The sequence below is a fragment of the Perna viridis genome, chromosome 3, assembly GCF_037379345.1.
Source record: "Perna viridis isolate PV_CMFRI_1.1 ecotype Kerala chromosome 3, ASM3737934v1, whole genome shotgun sequence".
Classification (NCBI taxonomy): Eukaryota; Metazoa; Mollusca; class Bivalvia; order Mytilida; family Mytilidae; genus Perna; species Perna viridis.
This window is the reverse complement of record NC_142447.1, coordinates 27660231-27674905: the sequence shown is the minus strand read 5'-3', so window position 1 is coordinate 27674905 and position 14675 is coordinate 27660231. Positions and strand designations below refer to the sequence as shown.

Sequence of the window (14675 nt, the reverse complement as noted above, 5' to 3'; positions counted from 1 at the left end):
TCAATAAAGCAATATACAGACCAAGACTACATACACATACCTGACGCGAAAAATTCAATTTCATCGATTCCAACAAAACTTGAAACGTCAATTTTTTCAGTTTCAAATTCAACCTTTAAGCACAAAAAATATAATTAAAAGACTATTCGTACCAGAATGAAACAGAATTTAGCTCTTTCCCAGTTTTTAGTGGAGTCCGAGTTGCTCATTTGATTTTGTTACTTTGTATGTATGATTTTAGTTACTTTATGTTCTTTGTTGTGTATTTCTGTTTTCCATGTCTGGTCTTTGTCCCTGGATTACATTATTTTGATTACTGCTATAACCTCGGTTCCCTTGATTACTCTTTGACGGACTATTTCATTTTTCTTATCAGTTATTCGGCCATTTTACCTTCTTTTAATGTGAAGAGTGGGGAACAGGACACTAACCGTTGGCTGACATAAACGAAGGCTAGACTAATTTGAAATTCAATATTGAAGCACTAAAATTGTGTGAAATTATGTATATTTAAAAAGATTCTAGACAACGAACCCATTGCGTCCTTATTAGTCGCTGGATCATCATTCTCTTTACAACTGACCGGTAATCAAATAAATGGTTTGGACTGCTGTTAGGAAATGAAATGTGCCCTTTAAATTTGAAATTAACCAATCATTATCTTCAATCTTAACCTAAAAAGATGCTGTGCATTGCTAATCAGCAGGAAATAACATTGGATGGATTAATAAACACCCTTTATTTATATTTCGATATGTTTTTCATTGCACGTTACATAAATACTCACTTTAAAAGGACCCGAGTGTTGTATTGGTACGTAAACATGATTCCAACCTGCGCCTTTACTTCCAGATAAACTTTGTAATAATGTTCTTGTGCTATTGTCCTTTACCATAAGCTTCAAATTTGATGATGAAGACGGCATACATAACTTAAACTTCATGCATACATCACTTGCATTAATTAGTGGAGATGATAAGCTTGTGGTCTGTCCTTTTGTTACATTTGTTTCAATGATGTTACTGGTCGCATAAACTCCTGGACAAATATTTGTAAAACAATTTAATATTAATGCAATATTGTCTCAGAAACTGGGCTGGGAATCAGATATTAGGGGTGGGCGGGTGTGATTAGAACCTAGCTGGAGTTTTAAAAGTATATGTCTGACAAGATTGTTTTAATGTTTACTCTAGCCTTTCCTAGATTTATCTAATTTTTCATCCTGGATTTTCTTTACCATCAATTAAATCAACCAGCAAATAGTTGCTCTCTAATATTTCCGTCATTGATAGTTTTCACGATGGCCGATTTATGCATCAAAGATTTATACTTTGATGTCAGTTTTTTGACATTTCGCAGGTGATGCATTTGATAAGAAGACACACAGAAACGCACGACAAAATAGATTTAAAAAAAAGGTAACATTACCATTAGTCATCTCAACTCAATTGTTTGTCTTACTTCGCTTGTAAGATGGATTTGAGACAACTCGTGATGTCAACAGTATATATAACCCATGAAAATATTTGATACAAAAAATGTACACAGAGAAGCAATAACGTTATTTATAAATTTTCCAGGAGATAATCTTGTCATCATATTCAAAGCTTAGTGTAACAACTTAAAGAAGTATCCAACAGAACACCAATGGCATATATCTACTGAATATGAAGTTAGATTAAAAGTTTTAAAAGTAAAGCAATTGTTAAATTTTACGAAAATTTCGAAATTGCACAGACATAGAATATTTGACCGCTTAACACGAGTTTTGAGTAAGTCACGTTTAATTTCAACGCATATGAACATTAATACTACAAACAGTGCTTTATATGTATAAACAATTGATTCTCTTTAAAATGCTATTCAAGATAAAAACGCTTCGGAAGATGCCAGACAACGAATAACCCTCGGATTAATGCTACTGCGTACAAATGATATTGGCCTTTGAGGTTGAAGTGTCCGGTCCCATAAGAATTATAATAGCTTGTACTTGTGGTAACTGCTTGATTTTCCATATCAAACAAGGGACTCAGAACTTCTTGGGCTGATTTTTATGTGTGTTTAATAGTGTAATATGTTTTCAACAGTGGCCAGATTTGAAAGAGGGAGGGTTAATATGACGACAAAGTACTGTAACCCTGACGCATTTTTTGCGCCTGTCTCAATTGATGAATTTATGGCTTATGTGTGCATTGTTTCTTTTTTCACTTTCTGTTTACTATTATGTTGCTGGCAACTATTTCGCTGTGCCTGTGTAGTGTGTATAATCTTATTTTAGCCGGGTCCAAATGCAGCCTGTCCTGTGGTATGGAGCTTTCCTCGTCGTACATTGAAGACCCATGGGTGGCTTTGAACTGACATTTTTCGTTCCGGTGGGGTTATTGCCTCTTTTACAAATACACTATACAGTCCTTGAACCAATCCGCCCAACAATTTGACGGATCGATAACCGTTGACTGGTTGATCGCTGACGGATCGATTACCGATGACCGGTGACCGATCTGATCGCAGTTTTGTTATGTAAAATGACATTAGATCTGTTTAAAATAAAAACAAATGTAAGATAAAGGCATAAATTACTGTTTAAATATATTACACTATATAAATATGTGTAAACTTGACAAAGAAAACAATAAAAAGCGTAAAATATATTGACCGCTCTGTGGTCAGATGATGCGATCACCAGTTTAATGGATCGGTTTGACGGATTGATGACTGACTGGAAACTGATCGATGATCGATGACCGATCACAATTTTTGTTGCACGGATCGGTTCAGGTATTGTACCTATTCTGGACATAATAACAAGAGGGCCCCCGTTCTGTGCAGATTCATGTCCTGTTGTACAGCAGCTGCCACATCCGTCTCCACAGAGCAATCATGGTATGCAAAGTAATCAATCAATGTCATTTTTATTTATATGCCTTACCTCTACCTAAATTACACTCATTTTTAAGGAATGTTTGGCTGCATCTGCAACTGACCCACATTCGCCTAGATATACATTGATTGCCATCGTGTTGGATATTGGCAATCATAGACTAGTATGTTATATAAATGTTACATCACAGGTTCCTCCATGTTTAAGGGACCAGTCGGTTCAACTCGGTCCTACATCTACACAAAACCAATTGCAGCCACGATTTTTAATCATATAAAGTATTGCGCGATCTTCAACTTGTTGACCTTGAAGTCCAAACTGAGACTTTTCCTCTTCGCCCTTTACTTGTACTCCCGCTGGACATATTATCACTGGTGACCTAACATACATATTTGCTTAGTACTATACAATCACATGCCTGTGCTAACCTCCTTTTGTACTTCACAGGTGATAATAATATGACTGTCCCTACTTTAATTGGGCACTGAAGCTTCACAAGTGTCCATACAAACAAAGATATATCGATGGGTCTGCAAGCGCACGACTAAACCCTATCAAATCTCCTCCCAACTCACGACAGTCAAAGATGTTACTATGATAAAGCCTACTGTACAAAAGGCGTGAATCAGATGTGGATTCTCAAGAATTCAAAAGATCTACAAGAGTGTCTTTCTTTTATGGTGGTCATCATGAACTCGTGGATCGTTACGGTGTATCCATCTGTGCCATGAGAACTGAATTGTTGAATGTGTCACAGTTTTCCTTTCCTCTTTCGTCTACCCTGGACGTGACATTTTATAAACAACACGGTGGGTATTTCTAGAAAAGCAGAGGAAGCTTACCCTACCAGTGCACCTGGTCCATGATCCCAGTTTTTAGTGGAGTCCGAGTTGCTCATTTACTTTTGTCACTTTGTATGTACTATTTTGGTTAATTTATGTTCTTTGTTGTGTGTATCTATATATTTTATATGTCTAGTATTTCCTGGATTACACTATTTTGATTTCCATTGGCATCTTGGTTTCCTTGATTAATCTTCCAGTAACTTTACTTTTTGTAGCAGTATACAAAGTTTTGGTTTTTCTACATTTAACACCACATTGCAAAATGACAAGCTAAAGTCATATGTACGTGATCTTATCCACAAATGATTTTATACGAAGAATGGAACTAAAAGATATTCGAACGTAGTTCTAGGTGGGGAAAAGGCTTATTTTATGACCCCCACCCACGAAAATAAAAATGAAAACAAAAACAAAAACAAAAAAACAAAACAAAACAAAAACAAAACAAAAACAAAAACAAAAACAAAAACAAAAACAAAACAAAACAAAATTTCTTGCGGACATCACGCCTCTGTCTGCCTCATAACTAGACCTTAATTTGAACATGTAATACAGGACCTTTATAATCGAAACTTTATTACAAACGTGATGATTTTTACTTCCAAATAGTAAACTTCCACTTTCTTGGTGGCAACATACTAACATCTCCACTGACCAGCCTAAGGAGTATCCATTTCACAGTTGCTCCGTTACTGTTTCCCTTATCTTTACTTTATATGTGTAAACTTTTTCCTTCGGTTCGCTACATTGTGTATATAGATGGTCTCTGTTTCATGTGTTCACGTTTAGGTCATGTTTTGGATTTTGATGCACTAATATCTGAACCATCCCACTGCTGATGGTTCGGTATTTTTGCTGATATTTAGTTCAAGTGTTTGGGACCCTAGGGATTGGGGTCTTTACATCTAATTCCCTGGATGAAAACTTGCATATGAATCAAGCACGTATCAAAATTATAGTGTATTCCTCCGATTTCTACTCATATCCCACTTAAGATCAAGGAAAAGGTTTGGAAAGGGGAATTATAAAATTTCATTTTACTCCCAAGTTCATCCAAGTATTTTGCTACGTGTAACACCGAGTCAAACAAAGTAGCAGAAATTTCAGTAAAAGAAGGTATTTTGACCCTTCTTAAAAAGACAAATACATATGTACTTTTAAAATTAACAAATTTATACTTCAGCATACATGATTTATGCTAAGATCTTGTTAGAACAATGGCCAAATAAAGGCCAAATGTTTACATACTATTAGAATGGCGTCGTCTAAAGGCGTATTCACTATGATGAACAACACCGTTTACGAAAAACCATTTCACCACTAACGTCACGGGAAATTGTAGACATGGACTTTTGCAAGTCTAAATGTAAATCAAAATTCTGTACAATCACAGACACATACTGTTCAGTCTTTCGGGGGTAACTTTCACCAAGGTCAGTCAAAAGGGTCTTGAATTTTAGGAATACATTTCGTCGTCCTGTTCAGCATGTAGATTAAACAACAGGGACATTATATGTGAATGTTAAGAATGTAATGGAAATCACCCTTTAGTTTCGAATGTATGCCGGGCAAACTGATTCAGCTTGAACAATGTTGCTACATTAAGCAGACTTTTTTTTTTTCATATCTAAGGCATAGATCAATGTCGAGCTTAAACAGGTAATATATTTATTGTTTGCATAAACCGGTAATTATTTTTTTGTTTTTAGTGTAATTCATTTATATTCGTCGTGTAATTCATTAAAAATTGAAAATTAAGTATCCACACAAAGATAAATACATTTTGAAAACAAATTCATTCTTTTGATTTTTTCCTTCGAGTAATTTACAGATTTTCGTACGCAAATTTTAACAGTGAAAATAATGATGAAAAAATTGACGCAAAACAGGTATCAAGCCGCTTTTTATCATCAAAACGACAAGTTTTTTTTTTTTACATTTTCACATTGCATATGTCGAATAACTTTTTCTCAAAACTTCCGGACTATATTATACGTGTTGTAACATGTCAACTGTGCAACGCAAACAGTCGATGTAAGGTCATGATCTTAAATGTGACCACTACATGAGACTCGAGCGGTAAAATCGGAGAGATTAATTTATTCAAGGACTTGAGTACGGACTAAGATTGCATTGAATTCGATGGATTTCGTTTTCTTTCGTTGAGTGAGGTATGAAATGGAATATTGAGTGTGTTTTTACACACTCGGAATTGAATGGGAATATTAGGTTAGCGGAAATTTAAAAGATTTGAAGAGGGCGGAAAGTTGGGGTTGACCATCTCATGTCGCGACAAGTGACTGTTTCTGAACTTACCAGGTTATGGTTTCATCAATTTCATATTATAATAAAACTCGTTATGTATAAATCCGATGTTATTAATTCTTCTCCTCTGCAAATAGTTTGAACAGGGGGTGATGCGAATATGGGTCGGCGTATGAGAAAGCGTGTCCCTTGTTCTGCCTTGCTTTAGCGGGAGGAACTTGAGCATTCGTTGTTACCATTGATGCACAAACTCGTCCTGATTTCCGCCGGCATTCTGTTAGTCTTGCCAGTTTCCGCCATTTTGTTTATTACCACTTAATACACATGTTTTACATATATACATGTAATGCCACAGCATGGATTACTTGATTAGTGCAATATATTCTTAAAAATTTTAATCAGTAAAACAAGATAACTTAATAAATGTGATTAGCTACTACCTTCTGGCGACGGGATATCTCCGTATGGCTTAATCTTTAACCACCAATAAAAATCAATTGTTGGTCCTTTGTAACCACAAGCGTTCTGTAACGAAAAACTGCAGCCTCCATCTATTTTATTCAGCTTATATACTGTTGTATTACAGAAGTTATTAGAGGTTGGTCCTAAAAATAAACGATGAATGTAATTATTTCACTTTTCTGAGACGTTGTATAATATTGATTTGTTGTGACATGCATCATTAATTTGATCCTCTATCCTACATAATAACACCTAGATGAACTGTCCCGTACTACCATACATCGTGTACTAAGTTACAGCCCTAGATTAATCCTACGAGGAGGAATGACCCGGCCAGTGAAAGCTATATTTTAATACAGCCTAGCTGGCCGAGTGGTCTAGGGCGCTGGACTTATGCAGGCGGTGTTGCCATAGATGTCACAGCGATACGAGTTCGAGTCCCGCAAAGGGAACGACCAAACTTATTTTTAATTTTGATAAAAAGACCCCCTTTGTTATTTTCATTCAGGTTCCTTATCATTTGCTTATGTGTGCCTTTGATAAAGGTACAATCACCCACAGAGTACGTGATTCAGATTCTGGATCTGTTTTGATCTTGAACTTTATGAGTTTTATGCCTAAGAAGGATATCAATTATCCGAAATATTCAATGTAAATTTGACCATCTTTTGGAGATGTTAAACATATTCAGACGTTTATTTAATTTATTATTATGTTATGCAAAGTTTTTTTAACGATCCATCACCCCGTAAGAGTGGTGGATGACTTTTATTTATATAAAATAAATAATTAAAATACATTTGTACATATACATGTATCTTTAAAAAAGGTATTCTATCAAACCATGCACATCTTATAAATACCTCCCCATGGATTTAAGATCAAAACGCTTAGCCAGAACAATATATGTTATTTGAACTCGACCACAGGAGATAACTCTTTCCGTTGCTCATTTGCTTTTATTACTTTGTATGTATGATTTTAGTTATTATATGTTCTTTGTTGTGTATGTCTGTTTTCCATTTCTGGTCTTTGTCCCTGGATTACATTCTTTTGATTACCGCTATAACCTTGGTTCCCTTGATTACTCTTTAACAATCTCACGAGAAATCATTCTGATTTTTTTTTGTGTACTTTGAAACCTCAATAAAGATAAGTATATTGGTTTCAGTTGCTAGACGCTGAACTCCGCTATATAGCTGGCAGATGAATATAAATTTTTATTGGCAAATGAAGTTGCATGGAAAAGCGATATTTTCACTCATATTTGCATTGTGGACTAGATTAAGTTCATGTGGACCGTGGTAATATTACGCTTGGTTTGGTCTTTAAAGATGTGGGACCTTGCGTAGAGGAATATTAAGTTCGCGAAGTAGATTAATCAAGTTTATTTCATTCACAAACTGTTGGCTGAACAAATGATACTGCAATTGTAAGCAATGGAAAGAAAATTACGATCAATATGAAATTTTATTTGGGTGAAATAAAGCAATTATGAGAAAACAAATAATAGTCCCATATTATTATATCGTGAGCACGACTTGTTGTTGACAAACTCTTGTAAAAAATTCTCAACTGATATCGGAAATAAGGAAAGGAGATAGACTGCATAAGCAATCTAAGAAAAACATATCTATTTACGAACGGTACAAAAGTCAAAGAAATATGGTGAAGCATGCTAAGGAACAGTTTTTCATAATGACTAGTACAGTTTGTAAACCTTTATGCAAAATCTTCAATTCTTAGCTATCCATCTCTATGGAAATATATTCATGTTCAGGAAATATAAATTTTCATAAAGTAGATATAATTCAGATGAGATTTAATTTACATATATATTGCTAATTCTTGAATATGTATGTGAAGTGCGGGATGGGTGTTGTCAATCAAACATACTTCAGTTTGAATGGTGTCAAAACGAGGTAGCACGTATTGTAACTGGCCTTCCTAGATTTGCAAGTATAGAAACGCTTTATTTCGAAACCCTTCAGAACAGAAGGAAAAGAAGAAAACTTACTATTTTTTTTTTTGTATAATTAAGTTTAATATACTGAGCACGTGTTTGTTATCCATTTCACGGAGTAATGACCTTTTAATTGGCTGCAGATATTCAGGTTTGTAACTTTTTATAGGGATTTTGACTGATGCCCTGTCTAATGTGTAAAACTTTTTATGAATGAATTTATACTAATGGTTGTAACTTTAATTAACTTGCGATTTCCTAATAGTTTGGAACGTAAAGCATGGCCTTTGAAGCACCTATGGCCCTACTATATTATCAATTAGAGTTTATCGCTTTTTAAAAGTTAATATGTTATATGTTGCGTAACTCATCTTATTGGGTTGTATTAGATAATCCATTTACGATATAAGGATTGCATTTTGACAAGGTATTTTCCATACCTAGCAATTTCATTAATGGTATGTTTCTTACATTTATCCTTCTTCTGTTTACAATGCAGAAGTCTTTATATATTTGTCTCGTATATTGGTTCAACAGATGCCAAGTTTAGACTTTTTGGTACTGCTCAAGTCTAACATGTTCAATGTTTCCAGGCATCAGTCAAAACCCCCATAAAAAGGTCACACACCTGAACATTTGCTGTCAATTAAAAAGTCGTCACTCCGTCAAATTGATGACAAACACGTATTCCCGATATCAAACTTAATTATACAAAAAAAGATTAAACATAATTACACAAAATTAAGTAAACTACATTTTATAAAAAATAATTAAAAACAAATCATTTGAATGATAAAAATCAACGTCCAAGTTGTAAACATTGCACAACATGGTAAAATGTTAAAATCAAACAATACCAAAACCAAAAGTATAAATTTATTTAAGTAGCACTCTAGCTAAGAATCATGCAAATGTGATTCATGGGTTAAAAGCCTACATATTTTGATTTTTGATAGTATGTTTGAATTGCCAAAGTAAACAGAAATAAACATTCAATTTTTCATATAGCCTGTGTTCTTACGAGATAAAAATTATATAGAATGCACTGTAGATTTCAAAATTAATGGAGATAACTCTGTAAATGACACTCAAATACAATAGAATTTATCGGATTTTCAATGTTGATTATCTCCTAAGAGCAGGCAGATTTGAATGAATAATTACACATTTCATAGTATAGACCCATAAAATAACTTAATTACAAAAATAAAAATATGTAGTCTTTTTTGGGGTGTATCACATTTTTCTGATTTTGCATGATTCTTACAAAGACATCTTTTTAAAATACAATAAAAAGCAACCCCAGTAGATAGATCACACGCTTGAAAAGATGTATAACCCATCTTATACCCCTCTGAAGCCCTCCGACAGTATTTATATCCCTTCTTGCACATATACGTATGAAGCTAAACTTTCCTTTAAAATTTTATCAAAATCCCGTGAGCGGTTTAAGATGGGTTTTAACATGTAAAATCTTTAATTTGGATACTCTTCCATTGGAGACTGTAGATAGTATTTATATTCCTTCATGCACACGCCATCTACATATAAAAACCAACCTTCCTATAAACTTTAAACAGAATGCCTTACAGGGTTTAGGAGGAGTTGCGATTACGAGGTTGTAACATGTAAAACCCATAATTTGGATTATCTCCCTTTGGGGTCCTCTGAGAGTAATTATGTTCCTTTATGCACATCTACAAATCATACCCAACCTTCCCATAAAATTTTATCAAATTCCTTGAACAGTTTAGGAGGACTTGCGCTTACGAGGTTTTAACATGTCAAACCTGTAATTTTGATTTCTCTCTTTGGGGTCCTCCGAAAGATTGTATGTTCCTTCTTGTACATCTACATATGATACTCAACCTTTTTTTTATAGATTTTCATCGAAATCCCTTGTGCGGTTTCAGAGGAGCTGCACTTACAAGTAATGTGGATAGACGGACATACAGACAGACGGGTGATTCCTATATACACCCATAAACTTTGTTTTAGGTGGTATAAAAACAAAATGTTTCAGTAAACGTCTTGAGTGTCTGTACTATGTACTATTAACGTCTATGTTTGTAGCATTGCATTGGGTTAAACTTATGGCCGAAGCTGTATGACACATCGACATTAATGTTATCAGCATTGAGAACTATATACAATGACAATGGTTGTTTCTCGTTTTAATCACGTCACGTACGTATTTTGACATGTATTGAAGGTAACTGCAAAAAAGCCAATAAGTAGAACACTAGACCGGTCACGAGTCCAAGATATGTTCCTATTGCTATGATAAATGATTCAAAATTAGTCTAATTCTATTAATGTATAGGAGAATGTGGGACAAAACAGTAAGTGAAACTTGTATTTAAATGATTAAAACTATAGCATTCATTCAGATTCTAATGAGGCTTTAAGATATTCTATGGGACGTATTGTTGTTGATTTACCTTTACATGACGGCTGTAAATCTGACCAGACACCTTTCTGTGTACAAGATAACGTTTTTGGCCCAACTAAATGGAAGCCAGTGTAGCAAGAAATGGTTGCAATACTGCCAATATTCTGATGGTTACTCAGGTTTATGATGCCATTTTGGATGTTTAATAAATCACAAGATAACTCTGTAAAATAAGATATTCAAATTTCAATTACAATTATTCATTTGTGTATAAAACAAATTGGCCCATTTGATAGAACTTAATTATTAATTTAAAAAAAAAATTGTATTTTGCAATTTTGTTTTTTTTTATCATTTATCAGAGGATAACTTTTTTATCATTGTGTTTATGTTAATTGATTGATCCATGAAAAATACAGGCAGTGGATGGCACATTACAAATTTTATTTTCTTAACTCTTTTCATATAACAAATGCATCCTTTCTCAATGTTTAACGTTGGTTATTAATTAACTGCAACAATTAGAGAGTAATAAATTACATACAAAGCATTGAGATTCACTGAAAAATGGAGATAGCTCTTTATTTTGTGTAAATTTGGTTGTTTAGTAAGAGAACTTTAAAATCATTTTCTGAGCCATCCATAATTGATTAAAAAACCACTGCATGGTTTCTACATGCACAGCCTCTTGAATGCCATTTACCTCTTTAACTGTTTGTAAATGCGCAAAAGTTTTGTTACAAACTGTATGTGTGTGGTGCAAACGTTAGATTTTTAAGCAATAAATAATGTACTGCGAGTATTTCCTAGAAACAAAATTCTTATCCTATGAATCACTCCTAGAATTTGTAAATGCAAACTAATAATGCATGTCCGGGTGGATCATAAACACATATGACACTCCAGGAAAACATTTACTTCTTAAGAAGGTAAAAACGGCAAGCCTAGAGAAAATCTGTTTTTGTGATGCATTTTATAAATCTACATAGTTTTCTCCAAGCTTATTGTACTTGGGAAACACATAATTTGTCGGTATGTTAAGATATTAGGTCGTGTTGACAGGCTTAGTAAGTTTGTTTTTTTCCACTGAAAAAGAGGCACTCCATAATGAAATGAAATTCATCTCCAGTTTTAAGAGTCATTACACTTACTATAGAGTCGTTCACCCCTTTCACCACAAAACAAGAAAACAACCAAATAAACAGAATTATTATATAGAAGGCAGTGTTTAATCGAATATTCCCAGTGTATTAAATTTCGATAATTCGTATCGTGAAATAAATTCGATAATTTCACTTTCGGACTTTCCCCCGCCAAAAAGGTCACAACTTTGATATCAATCCACCAATCACAAAATTTTAACATTCATGTTGAACAAAATCAATAAATTATGAATACAATCTATATCATAAATAGATTAATCAATTTTGTTATTCATTCTTTCCAATTAATTATCCTATTAATACTACTTTTCAATAATAATGCAATACGTGCATGATGTCCTACCTTTTGATGCGTAGATTTTCACGTCATCGATACCTACTGTTACATCTGAGTTCGAATAAAGCCTGTGGCTTGTGTTAAAAGCAATCTGAAACCACGAAAAACAATATTATGAAAACTGCGCTACTCCAGACTTATAGTTTCATACTAAAAAGTAATGTGTGCAATGAGAATTCATAATGCAGCACACACACACACACACACACACACACACACACACACACACACACAACGAATAAAGAAAAAGAACAACGGAGGTTGCGATTGCAAAACGCTTTGATTGGCAGTTTACGTTGAAACAGATTTAGGCTTTTATAGTGGAGCTCGACATACAATTTATATTAAAAAGTTTATGATGGCAACTACATGTATTTACCATTTAACTTTGAAATGATAATGGTCCGTTCATATAATTTGGTTTCATTTGTTAAATCTTGTGTATGGACCCCGAATGAAGATGCTAAAACTATCCATACTTATATTCAAGTATCTTATTTCCTGTAAACCTGAACTTCCAAATGCATATCAGTTGTTTGTCATACGCTAAAATGAACCACAACTTGCCAAAATATAAATTGTAGGCTTAAAAAAAAAACCAAAATGTCTTTTGAATAAAATCAGTCATATGTATGCGCGAAAGTCCACATTTGTGATTAACCAAAATACATTTGACAAACTGAACATTTGAATGTCGGATAAACTATTATCAAAGTTTACAATACTAATTGAAACAGAAACCAGAAGCATCATAGCAAATTTGCCAGGTACAAAATGATTACCTCATATCGGGATCAATAGAACTGCAAGGAATTAAATGCCAGATTATCCATCTGAATGGTGAATAAAAATATCAGCTACACAATGACATCTTTAGCTGTGATAGATAATGTTATTCTAGGTGATGTGCCCAGATTGTAACGTTACACTAGCCATGTGGTTGCATGGTATTCTTAGAAAAGTTAGAACGGCTTCTTTCATAAAAACGTTTGTCGAACGCTAAAAAGAACCACAACTTGTCCAGATACAAATTTAGCCTTAAAATTAAAAACAATCAAACAAAATGTAGAACCGATCGTACGTCATGCACGTCCACTTGCTGCTTTGAATTTTAAATGTATATCATAGAAGTTTTAATCTACACTGTTATCTTTTACAGAGAAGAAACAGGATGGTGAAGCTATATTTAAAGAATAATCAAGGGGACCGAATCAAAAGAATGTAATACAGGGACAAAGACTAGCCAAGGAAAACAGACAAACACAACAAAGAATATAAAATATATAAAATAACCAAATTAATACATACAAAGTAAAAAAAAGTAAATGAGCAACCAAGACTCAACTAAAAACTGGGAGCATGGGCCGGGAGCACCGGTAGGGTAAGCGTCCCCCTTGTTTCTAGAAACACTCCCCGAGTTCCTCATAAAAGTAGCCAAAAATGATATGTGTATAGTCATCCATTTTGGTGGATTGTCCGTGTACGTGTAATTCATTATGAGGGAAACAAACGTACACTGGAAATACCGAAATATAAATTAATTTTATTTTGATACAATTATGCATAACTTAGTATTATTTTGGAAATGCTGGAGTCCAAATTTACTATAGTGTTATTTTGCCATATGACATTGTACTTTTAATTCAATATGCGCCTGTGGTCACGTTTATAATTAACCAAAAAACATTTGACAAGCTGACAATATTTGTTAAAGAGGTAAATAAAAATAGTTTCAATGTTTGAAATACTAATTTAAACACATTTTTGAAAAAAAGGTGAAAAAAAACGTTACTTTATTTTAGTTTTTTTTTGTTAATTTTATCGATGCAAGTGATTTTATAGAGATTTGCTAGTTATTACAAGTCATGTTCGTCTAAATCAATTACCTGGAAAGGAGTGCCAACTTCAAATGACCAATGATACCTAGTCCAACATTTCTCATTTTTGTTGCTGATGCGAATATTTTTTATGATTTTATTAGATCCGAATGCATAAGTTTGAATGTTAATATTCGAGTCCCATGATACGAAGTAAAGCCACATTTCTAGACAGTATGAGCCTGCAGGAACAAGTGGTATCACTAACGCCGCTGATGTATCACTTTTTACAGGATTCGTCGAAGCAAATTTACCTAATAGGAAATACTTAAACTTATGAACATATCTTTTTTTATAATATTTCAATGGTTATGTACTTCGTCATTCAAATACCTCTTTTACACCCGAAAGAATATGAATGGTGCATATATAACGTACATTTATTTATTTAAAGTGTGTGCGTAAATCAGATCAGGTTGGTAAAAGATTTATCTACTTTGTAGAACAAGTAAGGAAGTTAAACCTTTAATTGAATTCCAGAATGACACAT

At 33.7% G+C, this 14675-nt stretch overlaps 1 protein-coding gene across 1 annotated transcript in view; it reads right to left on the bottom strand.

The window, feature by feature from the left end:
• The window catches only part of LOC148621685 (uncharacterized), a 39471-nt gene extending 25038 nt beyond the window's left edge, over positions 1-14433 (bottom strand). The window contains 6 exon segments of the mRNA XM_088576318.1: positions 41-113; positions 788-1038; positions 6432-6596; positions 10858-11031; positions 12315-12399; positions 14195-14433. Of these exon segments, the coding sequence (XP_088432444.1) occupies positions 41-113; positions 788-1038; positions 6432-6596; positions 10858-11031; positions 12315-12399; positions 14195-14350 (904 nt within the window). The 5' untranslated portion in view covers positions 14351-14433.
• Positions 14434-14675: the final 242 nt, after the last annotated feature.